General features: G+C 41.1%; 1 protein-coding gene across 12 annotated transcripts in view; it reads left to right on the forward strand.

Moving 5' to 3' along the window:
* Positions 1-19,443, forward strand: part of DAAM2 (dishevelled associated activator of morphogenesis 2) — a 209,423-nt gene that overhangs the window by 66,011 nt on the left and 123,969 nt on the right. For 7 of the 12 annotated variants that reach the window (XM_035557155.2, XM_035557129.2, XM_035557139.2 and 4 more), the window contains one exon: positions 10,150-10,189. The exons of 3 other annotated variants lie outside the window; for them this stretch is intronic. In XM_035557155.2, the coding sequence (XP_035413048.1) occupies positions 10,180-10,189 (10 nt within the window). In that variant the 5' untranslated portion in view covers positions 10,150-10,179. Of the gene's footprint in view, positions 1-6,249; positions 6,269-7,347; positions 7,367-10,149; positions 10,190-19,443 lie in introns of those variants that run through there. 2 more of the 12 variants (XM_035557187.2, XM_035557177.2) reach the window with 2 other exon arrangements.

The raw sequence follows: 19,443 nt of genomic DNA on the forward strand, positions 1-19,443 counted from the left end.
CTAAGTCTTGGTCTGGCATCTGTAGCAAGGAAAGGACCGTCAGCTCTACTAGCTGAAGAGAAAATGAATCCCGTTTCCTGTGCTTTGAGTGTTGTGCACTGTGTTTCTGCAGTAGCTCCGTGAGCATGGTGTTGGATGCGTTGTGCAGCGAGGTGTCATTTTCGGGTGGGCGTCTTCTGATTGTTTTCACGAGCGTCTTGCTGGCGCAGTTGCCAGTGTTGATGCCTTTTGAACCCAGCGCTCTGAATTGTGACTCTCCTATGCTGTTTGGGCTGCGTTTCCATCCGGATCTGAAATTGGAAATTTATTACTTGGAACTGTTTTTTAAAGGTGAAACTGACACCGGTTTCTTATTACTTACCAAGTCCTGAGGGCAGAGTTACATTCCTTACGCTGCTGTAGGTGTTAATGATTTCATCAACTCAAGAAGCCCAGAGCCCTGAACTCTGCTCTTGGCAGCTAGTAAAGAAGGGAAACTGACTTTCAAATATTTTGTTTTTAAAGTTGTTTTTCTTTATGGTGTTTACATTAGCGGGCTGGAATTTGTGGGACAGACATAAAATTGGAACTAAGAGAATTTGTTGACTTCTTAGTTCTTAGAAATCAAACCGATAGTAAAGCCTCAGTAGGCTGCTGAACCTGGTCTTGGCAAGCACCTCTGAAGCTGCAGAAGAACAAGAATCTGCGAGTGGGCCTGTTGTGGGTGCAGGCCTCAGCATATCATTTGCTTGGTATGCTTTCTATGCCTCAGAATAATCAGGAAGGATACTATTATGCAGATCCCAAGATTTTTTCTATATTACTTTCAGTTGCATGCAAATAACTCTCAAACCTTGCTCGAAGTCTGGAGAGATTCCGGGATGTGGGTTTTTTGTTTTGTTTCTAGCATAACTCCTGTCTTGTATCGTGCAGGAAGATGGCATTGGGAACAAGGACGGGGATTTAAAATCAGAATTAGTTGGTATTACTTTGGGCTCTGCCACTTGCTTGTTGTAGTTCTTAAGCAGACCATCATTGTCTTTATGCCTGTATTGTGAATCCTTGTGTCTTGCCAGGTAGCCATGATACGCAAGTTCTTCTGGTTTAGATTTAAATAATTTTCTGATCCAAGAGCGAGCCACTGTGAAGTGACTGCGGTACATGTGACAGACTGCTGTAGAGGTGCTAAATGGAAGGTTACAGAATTTAACATTGATTAATCCCCTCTATTGATGGATGAGACTCAAAAGCTTATCCTTTAATTATTTAAGGAGGTGCTTAAAAGGTGGTTTGTTGATCACCATTTATAATTAGCTATATAGAGAATATTTGGTGATAGCATTCTTCAGGCTAGGAAAATCAAGTCAGGAACCAGGCTCAGGGGATTGAAACTTGGCAGATGAAGCACAAATTTCTAAAGTGAGAGACAGTTTACTGAGGGTTGTGGTAGATTTTCTGTTGCTGGAAATCTTTAAATCAAATGAGATGCCTATTGAAAAGTCATATTCTACTTCAGACAGGAATTAATTTATGGCAATCCTGTGGCATGTGTTATGCATGAGGTCAGCCTAGCTGATTGGTACAACCCTTTCAGCTTCATAGTTCATAAGATTGTCTTCAGATTTGTGAGTGCAAGTCTCACTGAAGTCAGTGGAAGCAAAATAAACCTGAGGTCAGAGCTTTACACTGCCTTCTTTCACATCCTTCTTACTTGCAGGCTGTATTGGCTTGTTAGCCAGCTAACACGTGGAAATATCCTCCTGCATTGCTTTTATCTACTTAGCGCTGCCTTGTGCCACTTAGCTTGCTATGTACCTTCCACGTGTGCCCGTAAATTGCGTGATGTTTCTTTTTAGCCATTGTTTTGTTCATTTTTTTGGAACTGTGAGTTGAAAGGTGAGAAGGCTTGAGCAGATCTAAAAGGAAGCAGATCAGATTGTGGACACAGCTGGACATTCCTGTTCCGCTGTCCCTTTGGCAATGACTGATGCGGGATATGCATGTGTATTTGTGATGATGGTTTTGTGTATCTTTTTTTTTTTTTGCCAATACCTTTCAAAATTAGCAAAAGAAGGGGTCCTTGAATGTGAGGTTGCTCCCCATGCTTCAGACACTTGCCCAGCAGATCAGATGGAGATCCTCTATTTCTCCCCACAAGGCAACTAGCCCAGTCGGTCTTGTTAAAAGTCTCCTCCTGTTGTGCTGTACTACTTGTTCAAAGTGGATCAGGCAGCTCAGGGGTAAAGTAGAACTCTCTATTCCTGACCAAACTAGCAGCTAAATGACTGCTGTTGCTGAAGGACCGCAGCTGGTAATAGCCTACAGGTGCTGAAATGGCCACGTAGGTTGGAAACAAGAATCCCTTGGCTGATTGAGCCACTGTTCTGAGAAGACAGACCAGCTCGTGGTAAATGTTCCTGTGCCTCACGGACACTGGTGGTCAGGCTTTCAAAAGAGTTCAGTATGTCTCGCACATTTTTCCATTGAGATTTTCTCATGAAAAGGTCTGATCTCAGAATTGGCAAATTTTGAAGAAAACAGAGTTTCCCGAATGTTTCCACATTCTTATGAGAACTGGATATTTCAAAATTTGTGATAAATCACACTAGAAACATGTGTTTATTTGTAACTATTTCCTTCTTCCTTTTTTTTTTTTTTTATGCTGCCAAATGCAAAAAATCAATGGTGATAGATTATTCTAAATTATTTTTTATATTTTATTTTTATTCCTTTGGGGTTCAGTAGGAGGGGAAGTGATTTGGTGAAATGGGAAATTTATTTGGTTTTTATTTTCTTTAAAAACAAACAAATTCAAAAAGCATCTATAGAATTCTGAGCACTAAAATAGCCTTCTTTTTTCAATACTTTTTTTTTTCTTTTTTGAAGGCAGTTCTTTTTCCATCAGAGCAGCTCTGTCCACTCTTCTTGGACATCTGCCTGCTGTTTTGTGCTGAAATGTAAGCTGGACAGTTTTGAGAAAACATGTTCTTGATGGCAGGGGCCAAGCTCTGTTTAAAATTAATTCTAATTGTTGAAATTCAAGTGTGTCTTGTACAAGCATGGCAAGTGAAGTTTGCTCATCATATGTATAATCCTATTCCTATAAGTGACAGTGGTGAAGAAGGATTGGCTGCAGAGCAGACTGATAAGATCAGTGCATTTAGAGAAAGGATTTCCTGCGCTTCCTCTAAATAGTAAAATGCTCCTTTTATAGCATACTGTTGAACAGAAAAAGCAACAACTGATTGAGATGTCCTCTTCAATTAATCCCCATTTTGAATGAATGCCCTGAAGGGCCACATATAACTTGGAGAGGCCATCGCATCTTTGCAGGCATGGTTTCAGGTAAGCCTGTAGAACTGTGTTGTGCCAAATCCCTCTTACTCTTCAGGGACTAATTCCATTAGGCTACAACAAACCCGCCATGCATAAACTCAGCTTCTCTGTGTGATCAGCCTGGCCCCAAGGGCCGTTGGGCAATTTTACTGGAAAGCACCTTATGCATAGCATCTCCTGGGTATAGTCTAGCAGGCAAATAGCCTGAAGAGACCAAGCGGTGGCATGGTAAAGGGTTGCCTGAAGAGAGAGAACACCCAGCTTTTTGTCCCTGGGGGCCTACTTGGTATTTCTGGCATAGGGGTGCACACAGCCCTGTTTTGGGATAACCTGAAATGTAAGGGTTGCTTTTATTTTTCCTCTGTCTTTTAAGTCTTCAGAGATAAAAATCAAGCCGTCTTGAGGAGAGGCACTTCTGAATTTGAAACGGTTATGAAGAAGACATCACCCAAGGGCACTATCTGAAGCATATCTGAGAGATAACATATGTAGTGCAGAAGGGTGACAAGTCAGGGCCAAGTGTACATTCCCTTGGCACATGATGTGTAGGTGAATGGGAAGAGTGTGTTTGATTTCAGGATCCCTCGGGGAGCAGCTTTATATGCAGCAGTGCTGCATTGGTGTGGGAGGTAATACCCTTTCCTTCTGAGGTGGCTGGGTGGAGAAACCATGTGTTCAGGTGTGCTTCGGGTAAACCACAGACAAGAGAATAAAGTTAGAAAGTAGAAAGAAAGGGAGAGTGCGAGAGCGTGAAGATGACCTTCTCGCTACTGGGAAGCTGTCATTTTCAGCATCATGGTCTCTCCAGCCAGGTTACTGTGGAGACCATCCCTAGTACATAAACTGTCAGATGTTTGGTGAGCTACATGCTGCTGAGCAGGAAATCATTCACATTCCTTATCTTCCACACAACAGGCTCAGGAGAAATCCTGCCAGAAAGCTTGCTCCCAGGCCTCAGGGAACAGGGCTTGACCTCTGGGAAAAGGTTTTTTCTAGGCTTTACTTATAAAAACTGAATTCAACTACTTTCTGAGCATTTGGCTTGAAAAGCTTCCAAAGGGCAACTACTAGATGGTAGTGGTTAGGAGTCCTGCTGTGGCTAAAATCCCATCCTGTTCCCACAGAAATCAGTGGTCAAACATCCACTGACTTCAGTACAAGCAGCTGAGGGGTACAAAGGGAACAATTCTGCAAAGCCCTGAACTTCTGAAGAATTAAAATCCAGACTCAAGTTTCTCAATTTGGATAGTCTCCAGGAGCAAAAACTTATTCCCAAGCAGTGAAGTAATGAGGCTGCAGAGTAGCTGTCTAGGGAACGTCTTGGAGCAAGCCAGTGCATTAGGAACAGCCCCATCTTACCTGGTATGGGAACCAGCAGACATACGTGTCCTTTGTACTTGTCACCATCTCTGCTGGTGTTAATGCAGAGATGGTGTCTATGCTGTGGATGGTACTAGAACTGTGAACAGTCATAAGCGCTACCAGTCAAGAGCTTTTCTTTAAGGTTGCTTTTATTGGTATTTTGTACTGTGAGTGTGGCTGAACACTGGCACAGGTTGGCAGTTTGTGGGGCTCCCATCCTTGGAAACACTCAAAACCCAAGCTGACACCATCCTGGGCAGCTTGCTCTAGCTGACCCTGACAGTGGGGTTGGACTAGACAGCCTTGAGAGAACTCTTCAAACTATTCTGGGCTGCTGTTACCAATATTGCAGCATTAAAACCCAGCTACCTGCCTGTCCCAGCCTCACCTCGAAAGCAGCAGCTGAAGTTATGAGGATTTCTTTCACGCTCAGTTTGTGAACCACATCTTGACACTTTCCCTTTCCTCAACTCCTTAGGGTATGTAGAGGGCATCTTGACCATATGAATGTTTCTGTCATGTCCCATCTGGGGTTGGGAAGTTGGGCCATACCTGAAAAAGATCCTTGGTAGCACATCTTGCCTCTAAACGCAGTTTTTAATCCCCCTTTCAGACCAAACCCATGCTTTTCTTGTTCTTAAGGTGGTAGTTTGAGTTGTCATTTCACACTTTCCTTTTCTCTTTTCTCTTCCTCTACCAGTTGCTCAGAACTTGAAAGGTGTGTCATGGCTCAGTGGCTCACCCCATCTCCGGCTGCTCCAAGAATTGTTTGGTCTGCTTCTTAAAGAAAACCTTTCAGCTCTTTTTTGTTAATCTAGGGATTGTTTTTTGTTTGTTTGTTTTTATTTGTTTTTAGTTTTACACTGCAATGTTTACAAAGAAAGGAAATTCTCTTTATAAGAGTGTGAAAGAAGCATTGTTGCCTGAAAAAAAAAATAAAATAAAAAAAAAAATATATATATATTTTCAGTGAGGCTGCAGGCAGTGTGTTCACTTTTGTCTTCCCTCTAGCCATTCTTTTTCTTCCGTATGTTTCATATAGATTATTGATTTAATTATAGATTTTTCTTCCGTATGTTTCATATAGATTATTGTCTGGTAAAATAGTGTAGACTTATAACTGTTTCTACCTTTCAGATAGGAACAGAATAAAACTTGTACTACTTGGGCGTGTGTGGTTTGGGAGTCTAATGGCCTAGCAATGGAAGAGAATGTATTGGAGCATAAGATGGGGCATCAGAGCCTTGGGAGATGAGGCTCTTTGTGTGTATAAAGCTATTGTGGGTTGTAATACTTGAGGGAACCCTGGCTGTTGTCTCATCTCACTAAGGCTTTGAGGGGAGCAAGGTACTCCAGCTATTCTGCTGTGTTTGTTTCAAAGCTCCCAGGTTTCATCCCCAACAACTTCTGAACATGATAAGCCAATGCAGTTGGCCTTTCAGCTTTGTACAGATCCCTTCCCCTCATTCTGCTTGCGAAAACTGTATTGATGGAGAAACACATGGCACAGCACAGGCCAAGCCTGGAGAGGACTGTACATCACTGTACATCCGTTCGTACTGATACGCAACATTATTCTTTTCTGCCCAGGGTAAGTTTTGTTTTTCTCAGGACTGTTGGAAACCAGGTGGTATAGAGGGTGAAGAGGCCTGAACATTTGGGTGGGACTTGTTTAAGGAAAATTTTAGCACTGTGACCCTAGTGAGGTTGCGCATCCAAAATGCTGGAGGAGAGCCATTAAACAAAGTGGCATAAAATAAACTCACTGTGCATGTTTTCATACTTACGTCCTAGGCTACTTTTGGTGTGTTTATCAAAACATCATGGGCTTTTGGGTCGGTCTAATGGTGGGAATGAGAACAGGGAACGATACATATCAGGACCATATTAAAGCTTTCTTTTAGGCCCTCTACCTTTAAATCTCCTTACCAAAGTAATTCCTTTTAGAAATGATTTGGGTGATGGTGGTGGGGTGCTTGTTTATTTTTGTTAGCCTACAAATATTTACTGTGTGCAAACACCTTGCACTGAAAGCAAAGGATATGCGACCAAAGCAGTGAAAGAAGCTTACAGTTTTGACTCTCATTTTAGTAGCTGAGCTTCAAGTATATGTTCTACCAGCCAAATTTGTTATCTATTTTTAATGTGTTTATTCACAAGTTATTTGTGGGAGCTTAACTGACCAGCAGAACAGGAGGACACTGTTTTATTATTGACTGGCTGTCTGACAGCGCCTTGGGTTGTGAATGCATCAAAGTTATTCATGGATGGCTGATACTGAACAGCTCATGTGGTTGTTGAGCAGCTCCTCAGATGAGTTTGTTTCCATGGGGTTGTCTGAGAAGTGGTAGGCAGGCGAGAGTCATTTTGTTTAATGAGCTTCAAGGATATAGCAGGTGAAGAGAATCTGCAAATTGAAGTAAGAAGCAAAGGCAAAATATTCATTTAAAACCAGCTAAGACACATTCATAACGTTTTGGCATAACTCCACAAGTTCTTTAGTCAATGGGAAAAAGTCTGAATCTGAGGTCACTTTCCCTTTTTTGTATCCTCTCCAGTGTGAGTGCTGCTTTTCTGCTGCTGCACTGTGACACATTGAAAATATCTGGATGAAGGAGAACAGTGAGAAAACTGCACCTAGGTCTTTGCTGGTGGTGAAGATAGGGGCACAGGATGGAGAGGGCTGAAGGTTATTGCAATGCAGTCCATGATGTATTACTGCGGTACGGCACTGAACATCAGATGGTGGCTGGTAAAGGTGCAGAGGCTCCCCTCAGGGTCCAGAGAGAAAGGGAAGCTTTGACTTTCTGTGCAGTATGAGAGCAGCTTCTGCTTGCAATGATGACTCTTCCCTCTCTTTATGATTTGAGGCAATTTGATTGAGGTTTTGTAAGCAACATGAGAGAGTATTCCTGGGCAAGGATGGCTTAATGGGAAGGGTGGAAGGGTGGCTGAAGAATAAACCTAATACTGACACTATGGCATATATTGCTTTGTCTGTGGTCAGGGACTTTAACAGAGTTAGGATTAAGGTTGGAAACTAAACCTTTTTGGAGTACATCCAGCTGGACAAGAGGTCTGTGCAACACTAACCATGTACATGAACACTTTCTTGCTCCAGTGTACCACCTCAAATTTAGATTTAGATTTCGGCTTCACTATGTTGCTCACTTCTTGAAGTAGAGTGAGGATAACAGCTTTATAGCCCAAACGAAAAGGTGTTTTATCTCCAATCTGTTTCTTTTAAATCTCAGCTATTAAAAGAAAAAAGTTGCTCTGTCAACACTGCTCCTAGCATAGTCAGATTTCCTTTTCCTTTTTAATCATAGAAATTGCATGGGTGAATGCAGTTAAAAAATAGGCATTCATACCAGCCCCTACTGAAGTATGAATATGACTTGGAATACATTCCCCAGGAGTCAGGAAATGATGATTTGGATGCTCTACTTTGATGTTGCTAAAATCAGCTCCAGAAGACCTTTGCAGAAAATGAAATATTCCATTTTCTAAGAAAAATAGTCTCAGGTGCCTACCTGGCATAATTCCACTGAAGGACATTTCGCCAGTAATGAACTGAGTCCAAGTTCTGTTTGGAAGAGCTGGTGTCTTGTTTTATGAAGTTACGTGTTTCCATCAGCATTAATAGGAGTCTGTTATAGCCTCGGGGTGGAAATTATATAAGAAATGTATGTTGTTTACTCATCTGAGGAATGAAAGGCTCTTGCAGAATCTCTATAACTTAATTCCAATAATACGTGCACCCTGAAATTACTGAAATTATCAAGGGATAAGGTGAACAAAATTTTGAGTATCCCTTCTGATATCTTCCTGTAGAGAAGTATGAAATGCTTCTTTCTTCTTTCCTTTTATCTTTCCTCCTAGTTTTATCTACAGAAATGTTTTCTGGGATTCCCTAACCAAGATCTTAAGTCATTCCATTTAGAGTGTAAGACACTTTGTACCTGATAAGAGATTTCCTCAGGAGTCACCTCAGCCTAAATATTTGAAGAATTGAATACAAAGGCATGAGTACATTTTCTTGACTGAACTATTGGCTGGTTGATTACTGATTTTACCTCCACACCAACATTTGTGACCACAACAGCACACGACTAGCTGTAGTGCTCACACATTATGGGAGCATTCTAGCCAGAAAACAAACGAACAAAAAAACCACCTTTCATCTTGCCCTTTGTTCCGTTTCCTGTGATAAGCAGATTCTCTGTTCATTTCTTTACTAACTCAAGCTCAAACTTTGGTCCTTAGAGATACTCCTTCCTGCTTTCAGAATGCTTTCTTTGGTCCAGAGTGGTCAGTTAGAGGGTAGAGACATCTCATTTCCAAGATGTTGTCAGTGTCGGTTCCTCTCTATTAAAAGTGTCAAAACTGCTTCTCCAGGTGTATCCAGTCCCAGTACTAAAGCTTATTATTGTTGTTTCCCTTGGGCAATGTTATATATTCCAACCTCTTTTCCACAGAGGTTTCCTAACTGCTCTGAAAATCAGTTCCTTGCAGGTGACCTGGTGGTTATCATGCTGGCACTTGATGGTTGAGATCTCTTGCCCATGTAGTTGTACTATTGCAATTCACATGGGGGGAAACTCTTACTGTAGGAACATTCCAGTAAAAGCTGGAAACGTATCCTACAATATTGATATGGATATGAAATGTGCTTTGGGGATTAAGAAGAGTTAGTGCTGCTATTAGTAGGCCCCATTGGAGATGAATTGTTTCCTTATCGTGCATGACCTCTTAAAAATGTAGAAAATCTTTGTGTGTGTTTGAAATCTCAGCATGAACAGGATATTCTAAGACCTCGTGGAGTCTCTTGCCTGTCTAAAGAACTTTTTTTTTTTCTTGGAAACAAAAGAACGTTCCTTTAAACTACTATCCACACCGACGCCCCTCTCTAGACTTGCATTGCTCAGTTTGAGTTGTTTAGTTCTGGGGTTATCCCAGTGGAGCTTTTTGTGATTAATAGCTGATAACAGTGTAAACCCAGCACTAAGAACATTTCCTGGGCAGTAGCCACGCTTCTTACAGGCTCCATTTGACTGATGATAGGGTACGCGCAGAGCAAGCACTAGGGAAGAGGTCGCCCTGAAGAGTGTCTCAGTGGTGTGGGTTCAGTGTTTGCATTACACATCTGCTGGTTTATCTTCTTTTCAGAAACGGAGCTCCTTCTATCTACAATTTCCTCTGTTTTAAGCATTGCCAGGCACCACTGTAGTGTATTTGTACCCTCTGCTTGTATTATGCATAGCTAAGGAAAAATATAAATTCAAACAAAGGAATTCAGTAATGTTAGATAATGCCCTTTTCATATCGTATTTGCTGGTCCATTAGCCAACAGTTAAAATTTAGTGATAGCCTGGCAGCCTGCATGCAGATTTTTCAGTTGTATATAAGGTATTTCTGCTTGAATTTGCTACCCAGTCTGCATATGTAGTTGGTCTCATTTTTTTTTTTCAGAACTTCTGACATCTTGCAGTTCCACTGATTATGCTGGAAGGTAGGTACAAAGTGCCATGTGAAAAGTCAGGAGCACTTCCTTGTTCAGAGGGCTTTCTGTGCAGGGGGAGAATCAAATGCTGGTACAACTTCGTGTTACTGGAAAGGTTTTGGTGCTGGTTGCCTGTGTCTTCTCAACAGCAAGAAGAAATTGGAGAAACTGTAATTTCAATTTTTTCTTGCAGTGAGAAATAATCTTGCATAATATGTATTTAGTTTAAAAATGTCCCTGCACAGTCAGGGCAGAAGAGCCAAGACCTGAATAAGTTTTAAGAGGCAATGTTTGACTGTTTGCTGTCTTTAGTTGTATGTATACCATCCCCAAATTTAAGATGTAATGTATATGTAATAAATACTGATTTAAGTGACTTTTAAATATGCCTTCAAAGTATCAGTCAAAACAAAATGTATCAGGTAATGATTTGGATCAAATCCTATGCAATCTATCAAATAATTCAGTGCTGTACAAAACTAGAGATAACAAGCAGTGATATTGGTACATGTTCTGCAAAGTCATGCATAACCACACATAATAATAATGTTTGCAGCCCTAAGGGGATAAAGATGATGTTCCTTCCCTAAGAGAGGGTAGAGTTCTGTCCTGTTTGTATACAATGAGCCTTCTTTTCAAATCATGTCAAAGGACTGTGTACCCAGATCAAGTGGCTGTTGAGAAGCAGGGTGTTTTTCTTCTTCCCCTTTTTTTTTTTTCTCTAGCGTTCAGCTGTGCTGGGGAGTTAAGGGAATTTTATAGTGCAGTCTGGTTTTCTGTGAACTGTAGTCAAATCTTTGTCAATAAGATGCAAGAGCTTTGGTTCAGAAGTTGAAAGAACTTGCTGTGTCTTTGAGCAGGCTATGGGCTTGCCGCAGGTACTTAGAGGTCCAGAGATAATACCCAAACATCCACTGTATGCAGCTTTTCTGCAGTCATTAGGCAAATGACTTCTCCTTGGGGAAGAACAGGGTGTTGGTCAGTTACAGTTCTAGGAAATCTTCCCTAGTTATACTTCAGTACTTAAACTTTTCTTAATCGTGGACAGTAAAGGGCCTTGAGGTGGACGTGGCCTCTTGCCACGAGAATGTGGGAGACCAGAACTAACAATTCGCAAGCTGGAGAAAGCAGTAAAATAGAGTTGGTAGTGACTGGCATGGTGTGCACGGGTACCACGTTCTTGTGTGCCATATGCTCTATACCATGTCGTCTGTGGATATGTACCGCTATAGAGAAGATCCTCACATTGGGTATTTTAGGGGGGGTTCCCCCCATTCTCCTCCATCCTTCCTTTTACCACGCTCTTTGCAACATGCTGCTGCTGGCAAAAATTGCTCACTGATTATTCAAGGAAGGTGGCTGGTTTTTGGTAGCAGTTTCTTTTTCAGACCTTCATAATCACTACCTGTGTGATTCAAAGCATTATCTCTATGGAATTTGATCTAGATGTAGATGAAGACTTGTTCACCCTAATGTCATAAAACACCAGCCCTGAAACCTAAAGCAGCAGGTCACAGCTCTGAAACCAGCTTTCAGTGTTGGTGTACAGTCTCCTCCTATAAATATTACAGCAGCCAGAAAATATATTTTATCTGGATACCACTTAAAAATACACACAGAAAACAACCCAAATCCTTGAGCAGAGCTCTTTCCAAATATCCATTCTTCACGAAGACACGTTAGGTTAAAAGTTCAACAATTTCACCAAGCTGCTGGCTTGGAGTCCAAACCTACTTGCGTAATGTTGAGGTTTCAGGGCAATGAACCCACATTATCCCTTGTCAGAATGTTGAACAAAAATAAAAATGCTGGAATAAAATACTGTATGTGACCTTTTCTTAATTTCATTTTCTGGAGTGAATTTATTGTTGGTGCCAAATTGACAACCATGGAATCTGAGTAGCTTAAAAAACAGGTATATAAAATCAGTGACACTTTGACCCTGTCTCTGCCTTGACCTAGAGAAACCATCCCTAAGATGGAGAGAGCATTAAAATCTCGAGACTTGTTCCCTTTGTGCTGCATCTAACTGACTGTCTTTTCCATTTACTGGATCACTAAAGAAACCTTTTAGCTATCATCGCAATCAGCTGCTTTTCAGTATATGGAACTGAACTGAAAACCACCACCATTATTTACATGTTTGCAGTGACAATCAGAAATACACTCTACTTTGGCTGTTGCGCTGAATAGGAAAGCAGCAGATCTGGAAAGTGGCTTTCCCAGGTGGCATTGCTAAACAGAAGTTTTAACGAGATCTGTACCACCCCCCAAAAAATGGAAAAGTTCACGTTGTCTCTGTTGGATTTCTCCCCAGTTATACCCATTTACTATAAAGACCAAGTTGCTCTTTCCAATGACAAAACTTGAGGAAAAATTCACCAGTGCATATAATTGATTTGCCCATCAATAGGGAAGATTATGCCTGTACACCTACATCTGTGGCTGGCTGTCCGTGGTTATAATCAAGGCATATTTCCAGTCAAGTCAAGCTTTGATGTCCCGTACTGGCCCTGAACCCAATGTTAGAATGGAAATCAATTTTTGTACTCTGTGATGACGTCGGACCAGGGATGAAATATTCTTCTGCTAATTGTCTGAAAAAGAAAACAACATTTTACATGGAAATGACCTGAAGTTTGGGAAGATGTAATTGGACCTTTACCATTTGTTTGTTTTTCTTGGAGCACACTGGCAGCTCTTACAGATTATTTCTCTCTCAGCAGAGGCACTCTAATGCCCTCAGCTGCTTATTTTGTCTGGAAAATTCAGGCACCCAGGATAACGATGACAACAACAGGCAACATTTTGACTCCCAAATCCCCTGGCAAAGTAGTTACATCATGTCTGAAAATAGTTGGGCAATGACAGGATGGAAAAATTACAATGACTCAAACAAGACAGGGATGCTCTTAGTAATGGGATTTTGTTCATTCATTCTTCTGAAGGTGGTGGTACATAATGCTACTGGGAAACTCTTAACCGATAATCCTTGTGACTAAATCCCACTCTTCCCAAGAGACACACTGCAAGATGTCAAGTCCTTAGAACAAGTTATTGTACTAATCTACCCTACCAGTATTCCTGGTCTTTTGGCATAGAGGGATGAGTGCGACAGTTTGTTCTCCAGATCACTCTATCCTTGGCTTCTTTCTTGAGGTGACCAAAACCTTGGCTCTGGGGTGTCGATATCCTTTCTCTGGAGCTGGTCTTATGGACAGAACTGATAGCTATTACTAATTAGGGCCAGTTTCAGACCGATGGCATTAAAGGCATTTGATATTGTAAGACCTGTAAAAGGCCTAGTGTTTCATCTTACTGTAGATGAAATAAAGTCTTCTGCGTTGGAACTGTATGAGCCATGTGCTGGTTCTGGCAATCAGCGTGTATGTCTGCTTGACAGATGTCATCATGATATATTTCATTTTCAGTCTGTGAATTTATTATATCAGATAAAGGGTTCACCTTGCTCCAGCTTCCAATGTGCTGGTCCCTTGTTTCTCCTGTGAAATTGCATCATTGTCATACTGAACACCAACGGAGAGAAAAGAAAGTTCGAGAGTCTAACCCAGGCTATGCTGTCTAAATCCACAGCTTGCAGAAGAGGCAGTTCAGGCCAGCTCAGTTGGGTAGTATAAATGAAGCTTGGATCACAGTCCTGTCCTGAATTTCATGGCCCTAAGATTACAGTATATTCCTGGGAAGTCCTAAAACCAACATTTTTATCACGTGATTGTTTTCAAGAATAAAATCTGGGTATTGCAGAGTACGTTTGCAAATTCTTCCTGCTGGATGGTCTTCTTGGTTATGATTGCATCCGGGGGTGACATCTGTGGGGTTTGTGGGATTCTTTTCCCATGTTTGCTTTTATGTAGTTTATTTCCCACAGGCTCTTACAATCACAGTGATTTGGAGAAGAACAATGACATACAAACCAACCCATCTAGTGAAGTTAATGCTGTGGCAGGGGAAACCATCACATAAATTCCTTTATTTCATAAAACATAAATTTATTCACACTGGATTTGCAGACACTGCTACATGCTGCCCCTACAGCTGTGTCACTACTGGGGTGTGAACCGTGGTGTCCCGAACAGATTCCAGTTGGGTGATTACATTCTGCAAACCAACTGTTTTTATTGTTGTTTGTAGAGTACCATAAATCTACTTGGCACTATACAATAAATGATTTGAGTTAAGTATGTAAGTAAGATCCTACCTTGGAGAAGCTACGACCCCTGTGTGTTGGCTAGGGCAACAGAGTATAATTCAGCAAACATAAAACATACACAATGTAGTGCAGTCTTTACAGCATGTGTCATGCAGTGGCTGTCTCTCTCTCTTTTTTTTTTTTCTTTTTTTTTAATACTTGCTTTAAAAAAGAGAGGATTTTTGCAGTTTGAGGTGCATGAAGTGGGTACTAGAAGCCATCTAAGAGTTGTCATGAAAGAAAGCGAGGATATTGGAATGGTATGGAAAAAAGTAGAGAACAAAAACTAAGCTGGTAGAAAAGAGTGGGAGAACTAAGGTTAGAACTGAAAAGTGTTGTTCTTCCTTGGCCGATGGAGAAGCTTTTTTTTTTTTTTCTTTTTTTTTTCCCCACCTCAGTTTTTGGCCACTTTTATTCTTTTGCCACTTTTTTTTTTCTTTTTTTTTCCCCCCATAGAAGGCAATGGGGTAATATTTAATGATATATACAAACAGAAAAAAAATGTGGTTTCTGCTGAGAAACGAAAATTAGGAAAAGTAGGTAACAGTACAGACTTTCTTAGAAGGAAGTGTATCTTCAGTATCTGCAGATGTTACTGAAACTGTAGTGCTGCACTTCTAAAAGACTTGGAAGTAGTGACAGAGAGGGGGCAAGGAAAGCAAGACAGTGGGCTCTAGAATACTGTATTCAAACAGAAAGGTTCCTTGTGTCTGGGGGTATGCAATCCCATTGGATTCACCACCTAAAAATAGCAGAAGGGTTGGGCCTGTTGAGAGTGAGGTGTTGGCAAGCTTGCCTGTGCACAGAATTGATGAATTAGGATGGGAACCTACGGTACAATAAGCACTAGGGAAAATGTATTTCAGCCTCCAAGCTTGCTGTTTAGTCAGACATCTCTGCCTCCCCTCTTGGCTAAATATTCTGTATGCTTAGACACTGTGGTGATGAAGGATATATGCATATTGGATAAACACTTAGGTTGTTAATTTTAGTTTTGTCTGCAGTTTAATCTGCAATGGTCACATCGCCATTCACAAATGTTGCAGATATACTTGCATCTAAACAATATACAGGATTTTTGCCTTTGGTGTCTAAGAGGACAGATTAGTTTTGACCCTTCAAATTGGGTGGAGTCAGAGTTATAATAAACTAGTAAATTTGTGAAAATAAAGTAACTTCTCGGCAGGTAAGAGAAGGAATGGGTTGGTCAGTCATCTCAGACAGATGTAGAGAATTACTGATCTGTACTTGATTAAAAGGTGGAAAAAATGTGTAAGGACAACAAATAAACACTAGGAGGATTTGTGATGTTGACTAACTACTTCATTGCTTTCTTTGCTTTGGGTTTTGAATCTTGATTTCACTGTTCTTTTGAAAATGGTTTTCTATAAAGGTAAATCATTGGATTGGGAGGGATATGAAGAATGTGCTGGTATTTCTGTGGTATTTTGTTTGCTTGTTTTGTTTTGTTCTTTGGCCATTCCCAAATGAACACAGTGAAAGAGGTGCAAATTAGCCTTTGAGAAAAGAAAGAGGGTTCTTTATAGCTTTTTTGTGTTGGTCAGTTGGTGTCAGGTGAAAGGTAAAACATATTGGATTTGTGGGCATTAACTGACTAACATTAGTAGTCATTAGTCATCCAGCGCATCCCGAGCTTCATTAAAGAATTAAAAATAAACAGATTTTTGGCAGACATGTTGCACTAAGTAGGTTTCTGGATATAGTTACACCTGACAGTCTTCAAATAGTGCTTGCGTTTTCTCTCATCCCAGGCCATATTTCCTAGAAAAAAAAATAATAATGAAAATTACATTTTGATTAGCATTTATAATATTTAATGCTATGTATATAGTAGGAGACAAGCTGTAGGTGTGTGGGATATTTTGGAATTCTGAGTTATGTCAGTTTTGATGGGGCCAGAAAAAATGGTAAGAGACAGCCTGGGAGCTTGTGCCATGAAGCAGCCTGGCAGGTGGCTGAGACTGAGTGGAGTAGAGTGCCAGGGCTGGCTCGCAAGGTCCTTACTCCACCTTGAGATCTGTCCCCTCATTTTGATGTGGTGTTTGTCGGGACACCCATGAGCTGGCCTCAAAACGTGCAGTGTGTGGCAAGCCAAGCTCTCCCCTCTGAAGGAGCCATTGAGCATGGGCTGTGGCCCACAAGCCCTACGTACGCGGCTGTGGCTGCACAAGGCCTCTTGTGCTTTCCAGGGTTTTCCTTCCTGTGATCCATTGATCTGTTTGCTCAGGTCTGGTGCCTTCCTCTTTGACACAGTGGGCAGGTGTGCTCCTCAGGAAGGACTGCCCTCCTTCCTGAAAGAAAGACTTTGACTTAGTGGGTTTTATGTAGTTGGTTATTTTGCTGCTGTTTTGCGCCCTAGAGGCCAGGACTCCTAACTGTGCAGGCAAAACCAAATCAAAGGAGCTAAGTTAACTGCAGATGGAACAAATGGATTGCTCGCACACTCTCTCCCTTCGTCACCCCCCATGCTGCAAATGCCTCATATTACACACGACATCTGTCATGTTACATGTGATGTGTGGAACATGTGCATGGTAATTGGAACACACCATGAAGCCCATAGTTACACCATCTGTGTACTGGAGAAGCAATGTGGTCCAGGGAACTGAGTATAGGATTAGGAGAACGGAACTGTTCAGCTTTACCCAGTTATGTACATTTTGATGATTTTCAGCATGGTGCTTATTTTCTTGGTTTCACAATCCAGTAAGTGAAGTTGAAGGTAGCTATTATAATACCACGAAGTTCTGATGGTTTATTAAATAGTTGAATAATGTAGAAATGTAACTTGGATTTGGGGTGGTGGTATTGGTTTCTGCTCCAAGTCAGTCCAGATTCAGGTTTCTTTCTACTTCTGCAGCATTGCATCAAATTTATACATTCCATCCTGCTGTAGAAATAGAGATCTACCAGGGAAATGGAAATGGCTCACTTTGTTTCCTCACCTGTTAGAATAAACTAGTGGAGATAACGATTCTGCATCATGCTGTCCCATTCTTCCTACGTAGATGAGAGCCTAGGCTGCACCCACTGACATTTTGCATCTGGTGATGATCAGTAGGGATTCAGCTCTGGAAGAGAGTGCATCAGTGGTTTCCATTAATGCTTCCTTATGTTGCAAACTGTTTTCTCAGAGCTGTGTGTGAGTTTAGTCAACCCACAGAGTTCTCCCTCTTCTGTTTTCCAAAAGATAGTGGGTACAAAAGTCAGTTTCTCCGTTTTGGTTATGGTTATGCCCTGGCTGTTTGCTATGGTGAAGGACAGGGCAGTGAGGTAAAAACTCACTCAGCTCTCTTACACAGCATTGCTGCTGGCACAGCATTTTCAGGTGTCTTGCTCTTTGTGAAACACTGCCCGGTTAGGATATTTTTGCATGAAAAATGTAATTTCTGAGAGAGAATGAAGAAATGAGTGAGACTGGAGAAACAATTAGGAATCTGCAATTGAAAGAGGAGCCTTGTGTGCAGCAGGGATCCCATCCCATGTGGCTAAAACTTCTGATAAGACTTCAAAAAAAAATGCATTAGCTTAATTATGTTTGGTCACTGGGCCAAATGGTTTAGAAATGAACACGTACGCTCTGTCAGGGGAAGAGGACGTTGTTATAATTAGACCTTGGGCAAAGTTCCAGACTGTGACTCCTGACCTGAGTCGAACCACAGATGGGGCTGGGAAGCACGAGGGGGCTCGCTACGAGGCGAGGATGTGTGGTTAGCTGTTGAAATGACAGCAAGTTCTTCGGGTTGTGCAAAAGGGCAAGATAATGCAACCGAGAAGAGCTTGGGAAGGGAGTTATGTTGAATAGTGGGATTCCCTCCAGAGAAAGATTTCCGATTGATTCTCACAGGAGGTGTTTAGAAATGGATAATTGCACATTTGTTTCATTTCTACAGTTGCCTTGCTTGTAAGAAGTTGAAAGGTAACAGATCTTTCTTTAGGAAAATAAAAATATAAAACTTCCTGTTATTTTTGTGAGCTTTTAAAAGAATTTTTATGAGAGCTTTGTTATTGGTTACCACTCTGAAAAATGAAAGATGTTTGCTTCATCCTTCTTTTTCCCTTCTTCCTTCTTTTTCCCTTTTTCCCTTGGAAACACATTTTTTTTTTTTCCCCCCAGATTTGATTCTTGAAAAAGAAAACGCAAAGAGAAAGAAAAGAAGAAAAAAAATAATGACTTGGAGGGTATTGGGGTATTGGAAAATGTTTATTTTGTTCAAAACTATACTCACAAACAAAAAACAAGGAGATGTAATTGGTTCTTAAATAGGATAAACAGTAAATATAATAAACATTTCTTAATACTAAATAGCATAACCAGTTACTTAAGTAAATGCTTCTCTGCATCCTGTGGTTGGCAGCCTTAATCTTTAGAAAGACAGTGCTCCCACCTAGAAATATATATTAATTTATTCAGTCAGTGATTCAATTCTAAATTACCTATGCTGGATTCCTTTCTAGCAGTTCTCTCCCTCTCTCTCTCTCTCTCTCTTTTATTTTATATTTTTTATTTTTTATTTTAAATCCATCTAGACACCTCACCTCTCTAGAATTACAGTGTTGTAGCAATACAGAAGGGCCATGTAACCCCTCCGTGTCAGTATTAATCTCCTGCATGCCTCTTAGAGATGGACCTAGAAAATGCCAGAGTATGGGTTGTGCAATGGAATGATGTTCTATGAAAGCGATGCACTACAAGGCTTCTCCTTGTGTGAGCTCTGCGTACTTTTGCAAAGTAAGCAAAGTTGAGTAGCTTTGTTGAGTGTCTTAAGTATGGATCCTAAGGAACAGGTACCAATTTCATAAAAGCATTGCAGGAACAAGCCCGTGTATTTTTCAGTATTATGGATGAAGAAGGCCTACAGAATGACTGCTCATCTCTGGTGAGCCTGCTTAAGATGAAAGCTCAATGATAAAACATCAGTTCAAGGCATCCTGTGGTGCCCTGACCAAGGCAGTACTTAACCCACAGGAAATGCTGACCTTCATGGCCTTTTCTGTAGTACTTATTTACTGGTAAGGTGCCTCTTTTGGA

Source organism: Cygnus atratus, chromosome 3, assembly GCF_013377495.2.
Source record: "Cygnus atratus isolate AKBS03 ecotype Queensland, Australia chromosome 3, CAtr_DNAZoo_HiC_assembly, whole genome shotgun sequence".
NCBI classification, from domain to species: domain Eukaryota; kingdom Metazoa; phylum Chordata; class Aves; order Anseriformes; family Anatidae; genus Cygnus; species Cygnus atratus.